We start from the raw sequence: 17,133 nt of genomic DNA, 5'->3' as shown, positions 1-17,133 counted from the left end.
AAATACAGGTTGAATACTCTCTAGTCCTGCATTCTCTGGCCCGGCAACATCTGTGGTCTGGCATGATTTTCATTAACCAAATGTCAGAGGGGTAGCTGTGTTAGTCTGAATCTGCAAAAGCGACGAGGAGACCTGTGGCACCTTATAGACTAACTGAAGTGTAGGAGCATAAGCTTTCGTGGGCAAAGACCCACTTCGTCAGATGTATGTACATGCATCTGACGAAGTGGGTCTTTGCCCATGAAAGCTTAAGCTCCTACACTTCAGTTAGTCTATAAGATGCCACAGGACTCCTCATCCCATTAACCAAATGTTCACTTATCATGAGTGTGGCCAAGTTTCTGGCGATCCCATAAGGTTTGTTCATAGCCACCTATCCTAGCTCTTAGAAGACATTTAGGGGGTAAATTAGAGCTAAATAATAGCACAAAACAATAAGAGCCCAGTAAGCAGTGGAGGTGTTGGTATTGCTGCTAGACACTCCTCCCATGGTTCAGAAAATTCTCTGGTTCAGCACTGGTCAGGTCCCGAGGGTGCCGGACTAGAGAGGTTCAACCTGTATCGTAATGCAAACTCTATCATGAAAGTGCAACTTAGAAATGTAGGTTTTTGTTATGTAACTGCATTCAGAAACAACACTACGTACAAATTTAGAGCCTGCAAATCTATTCAGTCATACTTCTCATTCAGTCAAACATTAAGAGAAACAAGTTTGTTTCCATGTATTGGAAATAATGCAGCCCATTTCTTAATTACAGCTTCACCCGAAAATGAGAACAAGGATTTGCATAGCACTGTTGCAGCCAACATCGCTAGATATTGATGTGTCAGATGCGCTAAAGAGTCGTGTGCCTCTTTGTGCTTTGGCATGCCATGCTTCCATGCTGATGATGTTTACTAAAAAATATAATACATTAATGAAATTGGTGACACCCCATTTTGGGGGGAGAATAGTGCATCTCCTGCTCTGTTTTATCTGTATACTGCCATATACATCATGTTACAGCAATGTTGGATGATGGCCTAGTACATTGTTCGTTTTAAGAACACTTTTACCACAAATTTGACAAAACACAACAAGGATACCAATGTGTGCTTGGGTGGCCACTCGGAAGAAATTCAAATGCCACCTAGCAGATTAGGGGAGTGCCCCCAGCTAGATTGTTTCTAGTAGAGGTGCACATCTGCACATACCTCATTGCACATAGACAAATTTATTCTATACATGGGTGGAAAAGTTTAGAGGGTACCTTGTACAGCACTCGATCCAAAATTTAAGAATCTGAAGCAGAGCTATCCCTACCAGTGCTAGTGTCCTATATAGTCCATCACTGGCGCTCCCACCTGGGTGGCCAACTCTCCTGGACCAGATGTCATTTGCAACCCTGGAGTATGGCAGGGCAGGGCAGGGAAAGAAGCTTACCTTCAGCCTCAGGGAAGCAGGCGGGAGACATGGGCAGCAGCAGGCGGCATAAGCATGGGATGGAAGAGCAGACGGTGGCTGTGCTGCTAGTTGGAGAGAAACAGCACTTTGAAGGGGAAACTAGTGTCCCTACATTTGCCAAATGTGTGACCTTCTCCTTCTCCTCTGGAGTCCTCCAGCCCACATTCACCATCTTCTGGTGAGTGGGGGTTGGGTGTAGAACGTCCAAAAATATTTAAATAAATGGTATTTTGCTATTGTTAATTGTGTGATTAATCACAATTTTTAATTACTTGACAAACCTATTAGATAAGCATAAATTGCAAAGTAGGTATTTAAGTAATCACTCTTTTATAGCTTCTGATTGTAGTAGTAAGTGTATGTGAAGCTGAAATACATAGAAAACTTTTTGTTGGACAAGAATGGAATTACAGACTTTTTTTCTTACATAGGCTGCAGATGCACGGGGCTATTTTAAAATAAAATTATTTTGTTAGTTCATTTAAAATAATCATTTTGTTAGTTCTTTTCTTGGAAATTTCTTAGATTTAAATGGAATATTGGCTCCTAAATATTATCATTAGTCAAATGTTCTTGTGTAGAAAAGTCAGGCTTGGAAAGGAACAAAAGCTTCAGCTTTGTATCTGGACTCATTTTCAGGCCAATCAGGATTTTTTTTTTATGTATGTGAATGATATAGCATTTAAGAGCAATTATTCTGCTCATATCTTAACTTCTTACTAGTTACAATGTAACAATCCAATGTGAAGTTGGATTATCTAGACCTATGGACAGCAAAATCACTTTAGACCACAATGATTCGAACATCAAGGAGCAGATAGGCAATACTTCAAGACACTAAAATAACTGGAATGTGTGGGAATAAAATATTCTGAAGTCCAATCTTTATCCCACTTGTTGCTTATAATGGATTTAGTGCTCAGAGAAGCATGCTTTCTGGATTGACTAGTGCTAGTTCCTCCACATCGACCCATCAGTGTGCCTCCACTCTATCTTGGAGCTATCATCTCTTGGATGGGAGGGTTGTCGTTCTCCACATTGACTAAATCATTGCCTTGTGTTCTCAGATCATAAACAATGGTGCCAAATGAGATTAATTTGTTTTTATTTAACATATAGGACTGTCTCCTCGCAAATTAACAGAGGTCATCAATTTAAGTGACACAGGCCAACACACAGGTATTACATTGTAACAATTTATCACCACTAATCTGGATTGAATTTGAACCAACAATGCAGAAGCAAATGACTCCCTATCACATCACCAATCTCCATGCAATTCAGTTAAGAACCTGTTACACCAATAGTGTCATAAAAAAATCAAAATAAATTAAGGTGGAAATAAATGATGTATGGAAATATCTCTATATACAATAGAGTACAATTTTATTACAATATATATTTTATTATACCTACATTCTCTAAATTATCTCTACCCACAGATTGCAAAGCCACCCACAGGTTGAGAAAATATTGTGTAAAATCATTTTTGAGTTCTGGGGTGGAGCGGGGTGCTAAATTCTGTTCCAGAACTTGCACAAATCACAAAACTTCCAGATTAACCTTCCTCCCCAAGTTCTGCAACCTAAAAATGCCAATATGCTTTATTAAGAGCAAACAATGCTTCAGTTCAGCTATTTCCCTCAGCTCGATACTGTTAGAACACCCTGTGAGAGAAAGACCAAAGCATGGCTTTAAAACAAGGAGAAACTTGCAATAAATCTTGTGATGTCCCAGCTTTGAATTTGCTTTTCTTTACGCTTTAATGGTCTGCAAAGCTATAACAAGCTAGTTTCTTACAACGACTGTTTGGCCACTGCCAATGGGGCTTGTATTTATGGTTTCAGAAGCTGGGCATGCAGGCAATCCATCCTTCATCTTTGACTGGAGTTAGGAGTGAGCTGTTTGTTTGATTTTGTGTGTGTGTGTGTGTGTGTGTGTGTGAAGGAAAAGGTTATACTTGATGTCCTACATCTCTCAGTACCATTTAGCACCAACTGTGCAATTTGATGATCAGATGAATTAAGATGATTTGTAAGAGCACAATATTCTTTCAAAACCAGTCTGAAAATCCTAATGACGTGATTTTCAGAAGGACTGAGCGCTCACAAACCTCCTTGAAGCCAATAGGGGCTGCAAGATCGTCAACACCTCTGAAAATCAGATCGCATACCAGTAAGGCCCCCTTCTGTTGCCTGTTTCATCTGTGAATCTTGAGTTTACCTACATAAAACAATTTTGCTGGCTTTCACGTAAACACTGTTATGCTTTCTGAGCTGCCAAGAAAAACAAGTTAATCCCTGAATAGAGTGTAATAAGGCTCCTGGAGGGTTCCAACTGGATCAATCTTTGGTGTCTTAAGGCATACAGTATAGGATCAGCACCGTGAGAGACTGGCTAACCAACACCCAAACTGACAAACCAACTAAAACAATTATACCACACCTTTCTTCTGTGAACCATTGCTCTGTATCCACTTTGTGGTACCCACCTGAGAACAATGGACTGGATTACAGCTGAAAATAAGAGCTGTCAATATCTCAGTTTAGAAGGCAAGGGGGCTTTGGTGAGAAAGCAGAAAATCTGAGGTAAATCTTGAAAGAGAATACCAGTGACTTTCTCTAAAATGCTTCAGTATTATTCCCTTCTTAGGTCCTGAGCAGGGAGACGGTGTTACTTTCAGTCAGGTGTGTCTCTTTGTCAAAGAGATATTATTGGAAGGGTAGTAAAAATCAATTCAAGGAATGCTAATATTTCTGTTAAACTGTTTGTGATATCAGCATTTTGTTGTGAATTTAGATATAGTGAAAAAATAGTAGATGAGCTTGTGAACTGCCCTCCTTTTAGTGTCTTATTAATGAAAGCTACAGCTGCTGCGTTCTACCATAGATTGGGAAGGCAGCAAGGATGAAAATTTCATAGACTTTGTGCACCTCATCAGTCTCAGAGACATACTTTACAAACCGTAATTAATGTGCTACAAACTTTACTGACAAGGGAGTAGCTAATCCTCCATACATGTTAGATGTGCATTGTTTAGCAACACATTATATTAGATGTCTGTTCAGTCTCCAAAAGAAACACAAACACTTGGGCCCTGTTTGAGCAAAGCAGTGCTTAACTCCATTCTCATTCAAGAAAGTTCTTTCTATGCACTTAACTCCCCTTTTAAACCAATGCTTAAATACTTTGCTGCATTGGAGGCTAAAAAATAAATGAATGGTCTTACATAAAGGAATGCATGTGCTGAAAACTTGAACATGGGCAGCCTAACTTGGATTGACTGATGTTCAGCCTCTAAGTCCCCTTATATCCTTTGAGGTTCCATTAGAGATATTTCCTTGTTATGCAGGGATATATTTTCAAAGTAACATTAAAGTCTCATAGTTGAAGCCCCGAGGAAAAATTTGAGGAACTACACCAAAATGTCAAGATTACCTCTCAGAATCTGGTGTCTACTTGTTAATTTCATGGGTAGCCAAAATTCCTTGTCACTTCTACTACTTCTACCTCACCATTCCACTCCTCTGTTCTTACCCACATTTGTAAAGAAGGTGGCTAATATAAAGGGAAACACAGAAAGACACTGGCTCAAATAGCATTTTAAATAAAGCCAGAATGCTCTCCCCTACATATGGGAACAGACAGAGAAGAAATTAGGGATGCGGATCAAAGGAGTGCAAGCTTTAATCCACATCCCTAATTTAATAATACCTCCAGGCTATTTCATGGGTTGAGGAGTCTATGATAGACATGCTGCCATGAGTTGGGTATGGAACTAGGGACACTAGAGGCAGTACTGAGGTCCAGGACTCCACAGAGCTCACCCATCTGTCAGCTCCTCTGAGATCAGTATAGCTTTCCAGGGATCTGCAGGTTTTCAGGGCCAAACTTATTGGCATTTCTACTAGGATGGGAAGAAACATTGAATTTCTTCCCCCCCTCCACAATCTTCCTCTCTCCTGCTTTGTGATGCATTTATTTTCAGGCTTCTCTGAACCTAGTCCATTCCCCCAATTTCATATCACATTTTTTAAAAAATGTAGTTAATTGTTCAATCTTATATGCACCATAATAAAAGTAACTCATAACAACGATCTATATACTGGGTACAGTTTCAGATCTTCTGCTTTGAAGATTTCTATGGTACATGGAACCTAACATATTTACCGGGAACTCTAAGGTTTTCTGGGAGGACTGTGGACAGCTTAAAAGAAACACAATTTGTTCCTGAATTCAGATTTTTGAATCTCTCTCTCTCCTTCTGTCCCCCACCCCATGTTATGTCTGCCACATCTGCGTGTAGTGTGCACACTGCTACACTGCCTTTATTAAACAAGATGGAGAACAGTGCACTCTTGTGGGGTAAAATTAAAACTAGCACATATCACAGATTTCACTACTGTGGAAAATAATCTGACTTGTTCACACTTACACTGACAGTAGCAGCAACACTGACAGTAGCAGCAACAAAAGAGAATAATCTTTCTTTCCTTTTTCTTCTTCTTTTTTTAATTAGAATAGTAAAATATTAGGAATAAACCAGAAGGAAACAATAAAAACAGAGACTATCTGGTAATTTTCAATGGATTAAAAATTGATTCTGATTTGCACTCAAATTATTTCATTTAGGAGTAAAGCTAAAATGCTAATTTCCTGATATGACAAATCATATTTTGTGACAATATATGAGTGAGTGTTCATCATATGATGGTTTACATACTATATTGTTCCACCCATTTTTACTTTTTATTAAAATCAGCATTCAGGGGCATCTGTATGCTCAGAAAAATGTTTATAGGGCAGAGAGCCCTTCACTGTTGAATCACTAATGCAAATCCAAACCAGTGACCAAAATCAGCCCAGTGATCAAAGGTCAAAGCAATTTGATAGCAGTTTTGTGACCTGTGTGAAGTAACTTTGAGGTATGAGTTCAATCCTAATAGGCATGTGTCCATATAACAAAATGCAACTTTACATTTAGCACTGTTTCCCATGATGAGAGATTCTTTCATTTTTTGTGTTGCTTTCTCCAAAAAAGAGTGGAGTTGTAGTTTTGGGAAAGTGAGCACGTTGTTGTCTGTGCTATGCCTGCCTTGGCAAAAAAATCACAGATGCGTGTCTTCAGAACTGGCAACCCTCAAACTTTCACATGCACTAAAGTCAACTTGTTCGACTTCATCTCAGTAAGCGTTCCCTTCTTACTATGAAAACAGAATGTTACAGTGACACTTTTCCCAGGTCTGTCTTAATGTGTCCAGGTATAATTCATTAATCCAAATGGCATAAAGTTCTAGGGAAATATACTGATGATACCACCCCCTGACTTAAATTTGATATTGATTAAGGCTGTTACCTGCTCCAACAACTTTATCAATGGATATGCAAGTAGCATCTAGTTCCTTGGCAAATTCATGGACAGCCTGATTGGGGTCCTCATACGTATGTGGATCTACATAAGTTCTGAGACCTGGGAGTTTTACTGTTAAAAACAGAGAGAGAGAGAGAGAGATAAAGAGAAAGAGAATATTACCTGGTCTTAATTACTCATAACTAGGAAACTGAATGGGAAAATAAACGGCAATATATAAACACGGCAAACAAAAATAACTATAGCAATAAAAAGGACCATTACTTCCTTGCATTGAACACGTGTTTTTTAAGGTATCTGAGATTTCAAGATTTAATAAAATTGATATTAACTTGAAACTCAGAAACAAATACAACTTTTCATGTCATTAATGCATGTTTGAAAGGGTGATTCTTAAACTCACCTGTGCTATAATACAGTTGATGTCTTTTTGAATATTAAAGCTCAATATAATCAAGTTCTCTCTCTGTTGAGATACTTCTTTAAACTTACATTTTTTGGGGTCACACACAGAGGCAAGGCCTCAAATTGGTATGAAAATACTGCAGTGCAACATGTGGCATTCTGAAATAAAGATTGCATAGAACTCTTCCCTCAAACCTTTTAGCTCTGAGTACACTAAGAATTCCACTGAATGCATCAGAGAAAAGGCAATGCATGGACAAAAGCTAAAAGCACTGGAAATAATGAGTTCTATATACAGAGAATGGCAGATTACTATTATTATTTAGTTTTAGTGACAAATAATGCTAACACCAACATTATCATATCATTCACTTCCCCACTTTTCTGGTGAGTGGTTATCTGTTCATCCAGGGCAAGCAGTAGAATTAAATGAATGCTTAGCACTGAATGGCTTTAGGGGCAAGACACAAGCTGACCTCTCATTATTCCTTCCAGCAGCCAGACTGGAGGGAGGGGAAACACACTGTGATTCCAGATTCCCCACTGCCTCTGGCTATGAAACTATAGCCTTATTCTCCTCCTGCCTATTAGCCAGGGGCCGCTGATGCTTCAATCTGATGAATGAATATAGGGCCAGTTGGGCAATTTAAATAAATGTTTCTTTAATAACAAGTAAAGTAACTTACACATTCAGGAGTATGGCCCTACAGATTGTGTCACATATTGACCTGTGCTCCATTTAAAATATGTTTTGCAATGGTTATGCAGAGAAAGAGAGGCGAGGGAGGGAAAGAGACCTTCCTAATGTCAGGTAGAATGTGGCATTATTTTAACAAACCGTCACAAATGTCTTTTTACAAGACTTATGAAACATCCATTTTAAAGAGATTTATTGGCCCATGCTAATTGCCTCCAAAGCCAATGTGAATTAAGAGTCATATGCTGAACAGAGGGCTGTGTGTATATATATACTATTAAATGCTGAATGTGTTTCCCTAAAAGGTCTCATAATTAAAGAATCATTCTCAAGTAAAACAAAAAGTAATTGGCCATATATTGTTGTTGGTAAAAAAAAAAAAAAAATCTTGTAAATGCTCTTTTCCATCCATGTTGGATGTATGTTACGGGCTCCCTCATGCCCCCAATAAGAATAACAACAATTAAAAGCTTCTGCATGGTGGGGGGTTTGGCTGCTGATTTTTAATGCTGACCCCAGAGGTTCCCAAGATCAGGTGATGGTGAATACAGGGAGAATAATCCCTTCACACCAATAATTAAGAGCAGCCCGTATAGTAACTGGGTTCTATCATGAAAAACAGATAATAAACACATGCACATGTGTTAAGCTGTGCTACTTTACAGCTCATTCTGTGCAAATACAATAATTTACATTTCCATTTTACCAGCATGAATTGTGGTAAGGGTAGCAAAAAAGTAGAAAGGGCCTTGCTAAAGGGCAAGGGGAGAGGATCAGAGTAGGTGAAACATTTCTTGTCCTTTGAGGTACTATTATAGGATTTGTAATAAGACTGCAGGGAATAGTTCATGGCTGGAGTTTTTTTTTAAGTAATTCAGAATTAACAGACTGAAATAAACCAGCTGCCGTATTTAAGATGCAGAAAGTTTATGACAGCCATGGAAGTTATTTTATCCTCTTGCAGTTAATACAAGAGAATTTTTGTTTCTTCGAGTAAGACTGTAAAATAACAGGGAAAGAAAAACCTTTCAACAGCCACATGCACACACAAAAAATCCTGACAGCTATAATATGTGAGCATAATCACTTACTCCTCTAAAGATATTTCTCAGTAAATTTATCAAAGCTCAGAATTACGTGACCTATTGGATTCTCACCATATCCTCAGGATCAGCATGGTACTACTCAGAAAACAGTACATAGACAGACAAAGCCAAATTTAAAGCAGTATAATCCACAGGAATTTAAGTGCACTGACAAGTTTAAGAATAGTGATTGTGACATTCCATTGTGGGGGAGCAGGAGGGAGAGCAAACCCTGACCTGATATTTGTCCACGACACTTTTAGTTAATGGCTGCTTTTATTTTATAACCTCATTAAATTTGAGTGATGAAGCATTAATGTTATGGGACACATACAACTATATAGATTATTTTAGCCTACTTTGTTAGCTGTCAACATGCAACCCTAAACAATCTGATATCACAGCCTGTGTGTTCCATGAAATGGGGCAGGAGGCAGAGAGAGGAGAGATGGGGTGAGGGAGAGAGAGATTACTGGGGAAAAGATGGATCCAAGCATAAACGTATGATAAGAACTGCCAAGCATTAAAGTCCCCATAGTGACAGTAATTACAAAGCAGTTCTAATTTCAAGTCTGTGTAAGAGAAGGGCATGCTATTATGCACAAAGTAATAACAGTTTTATTTGGGATGCAACTACCTACTACACCAAACCACCATTTTACAAAGATGGTTATGTCACTGCTATACTCAAAAGGGTAGACGAAGAGGAAAGCTATTTAGTCACACACTAAAATATTCTTAAAATGCAATTTGCTACACTGTATAAATGCAAGATACAACATTCTTTATGGTGTTACGCTGAGACCTTCATCTGTAGATGAAGCTGTTTAAAAACAGACTATTCACTTTTTCTCAGAATGGACTAAGTGCACGAGGAACAGAAACTGTTTATGAATGGTGGCTTCAAAAACCATGTTCTTTTCTGCCAGAATCATAAACACAAAAATAATGTAATTAGCTTTAAGACATTATAAAGGTGTCCAAAAGAGGCCTTAGCCCAGACAACGTCTTGCATCTTTATAAATCGCTCTTTGGTGATTATAAAAGAAGGCCCTGATCTAAAGGCAATCCTGATCAATGGAAAAGACTCATTTTGGATCAAACCCTAACAAAACTAAATGATTCACTCTTGTCAGCTGGCTTCTGTTCTTTAAGACATTACACAGAACATGCACTTTAAGTACAGTAAAATGTGTAAATGACACCCCCCTTAGCAGGCATTCCTGTCTTCAGAAACTGATCCAAAATCTGTCAACAAATTAAACCCATTTCCAATGGAAGTTTATTAATAGATCATCTTTATCAAGCACACTTGTTTTGTTGGTCAAGATAGAGCTCACTATCTTTGTTGTTTCCTTAGGAAAAAAACTATTTACATGTCACCAATGGTTGATCATAACGAAGTTGAAGCTATGCTTCGCATTTCAATGCGCAGCTGAGTCGATGTGGTTTTACTAATCACATGTATCATTTGAGCACAGCCAACCTATTTCATTCATTACTAATCTGACCCTGGAGGAAAGAAGTTGAAACAAAGATTAATTAGTGGGGAATACTCTTCTCCACAATAGGAAAAAACCAAACCCTTTCTTCCCAATTGCATTTCAGTGTATTTGTTTCCTTTCTATTTAATCTGAAAAACTTCAGTTATTTTAGGGATTCACTCAATACAACAGGAAATTATAAGGCTCTTCAGTAACTTACAATGTCCATTACCAAAATGCAGCCTCTTCTCATCAGCACCATGTTTAGATTTGTTATAGCCACAGAATCTATAGGCAGCAGAGAAAAAAAAAAAGAAGACACACACACACACACATATATATATATATATATGGAAACAGAATAAAATGTTTTCCTTAAACAATTAAATTCCTGTTTGAAAGTTTAATTATATTTACATTCTGTGTATCCTACAGAAGCAAGCTATGTTCGCAGGGAATTCAAGGCAATTGACTGATAAGAGGATTTGTTGATTTTTCACCCCTACAGTTTAGTTCTTCAATTGCCTAAAAATGCTACAAATACATTTAACAACTATTATATGATTGTGGCATACTCTATAATGAGCCTGCTAACAGTGCTCTTAGTAGGCTGACATAAGGGGAAGGGGAAGTCCCAACTGTTTTACTGCTTGACAGCATTTGATTGAGCTCATCAAGTCCTCATGGCAGATGATAGAATATGGAAGTAGAAGTAAATGTTTAAGATGGATGACAAACTAACCTCCCAATCAGGACATACACCACGACTGTTAGGAGAATAATTGCTACTGCAGCTGAAATGGCAATCATTACAACCTGGCTATTTTCGCTGGAGATGGAGAATGCTGGAAAGTTAAAAAATTACGCAAATAAATAAAACAAAATGGCATTAAACACATCACAGCACACAACCCCATGACAGCTGGCAAATTAGGTAACCACTGCTTTGTTCTGAACTTTGAAAACATCTTCCTGGTGCATTTTTAAGTAATTTTTCAACAAACGCAAACATATGGAGAGAAAAGAGAAGATTTCCCTTTACTGCCTTTTCAAGTTTGCAAAGGTTGTTGATCAATGATGATAAGTATTGTTGTTATTGTGATGGATGCTGCTAATAGCGATTGTCATTCCTGAGGAAAGATGATGTTTAAGGGAAGAAGTCCAAATCAATACTTACCATTATTATTTGCTTCTAGAAGATTCTGTAGTTGAGGTTTTCAATTGGGCTTTAGTGAGCTAAACCTCATAATATCCTTGTGAGGCAAGGGATTATTAACCTATATTTACATTTGGGAAGAAATCTGATGGGAAAGATGCCTCTCCAAAATTAGGGCAACAAATTAGTGGGCTGCTGGGCAGAGGGAAATGAAGAGAAAGTGGTCCAAGGTGGTAAGAATCCATTAATGAATTCAGGGAAAAAACTCACTATGAGGTTCAATGGGGGAAGAGCTCCTCCATGATGGCCCAATTTCCATATGGAAAGCAGTCTCTATGCATTATGGGCACAAGCTAACTCATGTTCCACAGACTAGAGATGCACAACAACACTCATGTGGCTTCAGTAACATTGTGATTGTGATCAGATTATGGGATAATTTCCTATTTACCCATATAAAATGTACAGCTATTATGGTGATACATAGTTATAGTTGTGACCAGTGTTCCCTGTGAGTGGTGTGGCACCACAGCTTCACAGGTGATTAATCAGCCCTGCCCAGTCAATCAGGCCAGGAAGCCCTGAGCCTCTGACTGGGTGGAGCTGATTAATAATTGGTGAAGCTTTGCTGCTGAGCAGCTTAGAGGGAACACTGGTTGTGACCCATCACCATTTCTCCCAAGATATTTATCAGCTTCTTTCTGATTATCTTGCAGTGGCATCTTCAATTTTAAGCATGTTGAAAAAAACCTAAAATAGACACAAGTGCCCCCTCCCCTTTGTTATTCCTACCATCAATTACTTTTTCTTGGTACTCCTTGCTTAGTTATTTTAAAAGCTGAAGGTCACCACAATAACCATTTAAAACCGAGTGATTTTTAGAACAAGGAGCTCAGTTATTTCCCAGAATAAGAGCTCAGTGAAAAAATAGCTCACATACTTCAAACGTTCAAACATGTCAAGTGCAAGTACCATTTGGCTTCTTGCTAAATTTCTCTGTTTATTTTTATGACATTGTAGTCTCTGAACAGAATGTTTCTTAAACCTCACACTCTCAATCTTTATTACAAGTCCATAAGTACAAATTCCCACTACAGTATCTGTTGTATAATCTTGAGTTATGTTACCTTTGGAATTCCCCATCTTATCCCCCCCCCCCCCCCCCCCCAACACACACCTCTAAATTCATAGGTATGGCAAATTAATCACAGCTGAACACTGGATAGGATTATATTTAGTGAGTTAGATTTTTGAAATTTTCCCCTAAAAATGTTTTATGCATACTATAGTGGGGAAGGCCCTGGCTCAAATGTTCAAACCCGGTTTGGATGCCAAAAGTTAGGCACCTACATCCTTATTTGGGCACCAAAATAAACAATTTTGCTTTTTGTGATACCGAACATCTGAAGCTTCTAGTATAGAAAATCTCAGCTTTAATTACTAAAAGTGAACAAAGGTGGTGAGAGAGCTAACATTTGGATGGGTGGCTCCAACAAGTGTCTTTTAGAAGTATAAAACACAGAGGACAGAGTCCTCATTTTTACAGAGCACTCAGACACATGCTTAATGTCTCCAGTGTCCCAACTACAAATAAAGGGCTCATTCCTGCAAATGTTTACTTATTTCAGTAGTCCTTACATTAACTATACCAATGACTTCAGCCAGGATAGTTATGTAACTAAAGTGTGCAGGAGACAGATCCACAAGAGAAGAGTTAATTTATTATGTTGGATTATTATTACATTTAAAATAATTAAATTTCTCTTGGAACATCCCATGCTGGATATTTGTTTAATGCTCAGTGGGTATAATTTGTTTCTGTGCACAAAATCAGTAGAAGATCTATGCATTACTTTGCTCCCATGCACGTAGTGCATTGGCCTAGAACAAGTACTCTGCACACGGCAGGAAGGGTGACCATTCTGAAAACATTTTCATTCCATTAACTGACTGAAATTTTATTTTGCAAAATTTTCAGCTGGATTTTTTAATCAGCTTTTTTTGGTTAACATTTGAAATATATCATTTTTAGGGAAAAAAAGTTCACCCCCTCAAGTAAACTGACTAGAAAAAACGTGACCCTCATTCTCTTGGAGCAGAGTTTTTGGAGTTTGTGGAGTCAAGCAACAAGCTTGGAATGTTATTTCATTATGAAACTGTTACTGTATCAGACTTCCTTCCTCAGCAGGAGCTGCCACGGAGTGTAAGATCTTATTAATTCTGGTAACAGGAATAAGATAGGGCAAGGAATGCAAGGAAATATTGCCTGTGCTATTTACAATATACCCCTTACACCATATTTCAATTGTAATGCTAAAATATAAGATTACATAGCAATATTTCCCAAAAAGACACATAATAAATAGTTACAAATCACATTGGCTAAACTGAAATGGAGAGGGAGAGAAGCTAGATATTCAAATCAGTGGGCAGGAAAATAATACATACAATCTGGACTGGTTTCAAACTCAAACTTGCGGCTGTTTGATCCGTATCCAGCTGCTGTCCGGGCTCGGATTTGGAAGACGTAGGTGGTATCAGGTTTGAGGCCACTGATGGTAACATTAGTGCCTCTTGCTCTCAGAATAGTATAACTTGTCTCTTGCTCCTGCTTTGGGGATAAAACATTGCTACATTAAACCCCAACATATCCCTAATCAATTAAAGCAACACAGTACAGTATTACACAAGTAGCAGTGCTCGGTCAATACTAATAGTTATGAAATATGTAAGTTTTGTGAAGCCATGATCACCATGGACCTGTAGATTATCAAGAATCTCAAATCATTAGGGCTTCTTTAATCTACTATACATTCTATTAATGAGATATTTTATTTTTCTATCGCTTTGCCTGTAACCTGAACTATACATGAAAATGACAATGAAAATGTTATCTGAAACCCATAAAACCTAGCATCTCCAACTGAACTAAATTAGAAGCTAATTTAAGCCCATTTAGAACCTTTAGTGCCTTGCAAGCCCTATAGGTTTGGCTCAGCTTTTACGGCCATATGTTTTACAAGTCATTTTTTACCTTTATAGCCATAAGAATACTTCTCAAAAACTTTACCTTAGTTTTACACAGAAGTTAATAGAACAATATGGCAGTTAAACATGGTCCTGCTTGTGCAGTCCCCTCTCATGCCAAAGCACTCGAATGTCAGTGGAGGCTTTGACTGAGTGGGATCTGGGCTGTAAGAATCAGAGAGGTAAGATGTAGCTGCTTTGTTTCTCTCTGCTAAAAATTGTACGTAATTATCATATCTTTCCATATATGTACTTGTACACATATATAATGGCTAGCAGTATACACACAAAGCACTCTGTCAGAAAAAATGGAAAAGACCAATCTCTATAACAGCACTTTAATTATTTATTTTCTGACAACATGTTTTGTTTGTAAAAGTAAGTAAATCTGGGTACATTTTATACCTTACAAAAAGTTAAATTTGCTGAGAAAATGACTCAGACTCACCTGTAACCACATAGTGCAATGATTTAAGCATTTTCTGTTTTGTACTCTTTGTAGTACTTACCCTATGCTGTGCTGAACCAGCATTTGGCTACCTAAAAATGGCAGCTGGTTTCCACCTCAGAAAAAGCACTGGACAGGTGCCATACATGTGGGGAGCCGTGGGGCACTCAATTGCTTTTGTTCACAGAGGTTCATGGGAACTTTTTTTTTTTATTTCAAAAGTTGCTTTACCGCTTGGTAGCATTCAAAACTCAAAGCAAAACTTTCTGAGTTCAATGATTTTTGCTTGGTTTTCCCAGGTGAAATGAGTTTCATGTGAATGTTGAGAGGAGGCATACTCACCTAGCTTTGCATTGCACTGTGAAGTTTCACAGAGCATTACCCTGAGTTTGGAAGGTACTGTGTAAATACTCATACAATCAAGTATTAAACTGAGTACTAAAGTACCAATACTGAACTTGGAAACTACCCTCATATTCTCAGGACCGAGGCATGCTTATTTTACTCACACGGATACTTCTATAACTAGGACAGCATTAGAGTATGTCTACAAATTTCTGTAAACCCAGGTTGTAGGACTGAGGCTTGTGGTCTTGCCATTTCCAAGCCCACCTTTTAAACCTGGTTTTACATTTGCTGGACCAAGGACTCAGAGTTATACCAATCAATGTCCATACTGCATTACACAGACCTAACTCAGACCTGCAGCTTGAGCTGCATCCACACTGCAAAATGTCAGGGCTTGGACCTGAGTCACAGCGGGACATGGGCTATGATCCACCATCTCTATTAGCAGGGTCTTAGAAGCTGAGTTAAATTGATTTCTGTGGATCAGAGGGGAATCGGTTTCAAACCTAAGTCTGAGCCTGGGTATAATGTGATATGTAGACATAACCTTAGAGACTGAAGCTTCAATTCACAAAAATACTGAAGCATGTACCAAATATTAAGCATGTGAATGACCTAACTGTCATCAGTAAGACTACTCACAAGTCAAAAAGTAGGCCTACCTTCTAAAATTAGGGTCTTAAATCTAGTCCAATTTACATCTCTATTGTGGTAAATTTGATGTCAGACTAATAATGGAAAATAAATTGGCAATTCTTTTTATCTAGAAATGCTGCTCCTACGAACAAAACACATCTTTTAATTAAACATTTAAATAATATAGGCAAAATAGTCAAAAACAATATATGTGTATATAGTTTGAATGGATAGTCAGTTTGATCTGATTTTGTTATTTTTATGCATTCAAACTTTTCCTTATGCATCCCGGCACATGAAAAGAGAACACATGGTCATGGCTTAATATTTAGTACATGTATTCACTATATTACTCAATGCTACTCAGTAAATAAACATTTTAAACTGTGGTATGGTGGATATCATAGTATGCTAGTTTATGGTAAACTATGGTAAATGAAAGACATATGTTTTGTGTGTCAATTTTTATGTTAATAGTAGTCAAATCAGTGTAACACCATAAACAAGCCTTAGTTTATCTTCCATGGGGGAGAAAGCATAACTTCAGAGATACTGCACTCTATTAACCAGAAGCCTCAGGAATATACAAAAAGAAAAGAAAGTCTGTTCCAGGCAGACATTTTAATCAAACACTCAGTTTGTTGACAAATTAAAAACATGACCCACTAAGTGTATTCTGCTTAAGCATCTCCTCATGATATGCTAGATACCATCTGTATTAGGGAGAAAATTCTGCTGTTCTTAGTATTTCACGTGCAATTAAAATTGGGTGGTTTTAATCTACGTGTTATTGAAGGTACTTCAGCTAAGTTTAACATTTACAGTGGCATCATTAGTGAGAATGTATGTTCTTTTTTCATATCCAGTCTTTACACTGTGTTAAAAGGATTTTTTATGCAACTGTTATGGCTAGCACACATAAGGAACAAAAAAGTTGAAATCTCTTCAAAAGCAATATACAGATGCAATAATATTCCCTCTTCATCCAGAATCTAACCTGCACACTGGCATGTCAAAATTTACAAAATTAAC

At 37.8% G+C, this 17,133-nt stretch overlaps 1 protein-coding gene across 5 annotated transcripts in view; it reads right to left on the bottom strand.

Moving 5' to 3' along the window:
- EPHA3 (EPH receptor A3) overlaps positions 1-17,133 on the bottom strand; it is a 322,951-nt gene that overhangs the window by 50,195 nt on the left and 255,623 nt on the right. For 4 of the 5 annotated variants that reach the window (XM_075908777.2, XM_075908769.2, XM_014570357.4 and 1 more), the window contains 4 exons: positions 14,091-14,253; positions 11,229-11,331; positions 10,707-10,774; positions 6,801-6,926 (listed from right to left, as the gene is read on the bottom strand). In XM_075908777.2, the coding sequence (XP_075764892.1) occupies positions 6,801-6,926; positions 10,707-10,774; positions 11,229-11,331; positions 14,091-14,253 (460 nt within the window). The remainder of the gene's footprint in view (positions 1-6,800; positions 6,927-10,706; positions 10,775-11,228; positions 11,332-14,090; positions 14,254-17,133) is intronic. The other variant, XM_075908799.2, reaches the window with a different exon arrangement.

The sequence above is a fragment of the Pelodiscus sinensis genome, chromosome 1 (assembly GCF_052426305.1).
Source record: "Pelodiscus sinensis isolate ZL-2025 chromosome 1, ASM5242630v1, whole genome shotgun sequence".
NCBI lineage: Eukaryota > Metazoa > Chordata > Testudines > Trionychidae > Pelodiscus > Pelodiscus sinensis.
This window is presented reverse-complemented; position numbering and strand designations above follow the sequence as displayed.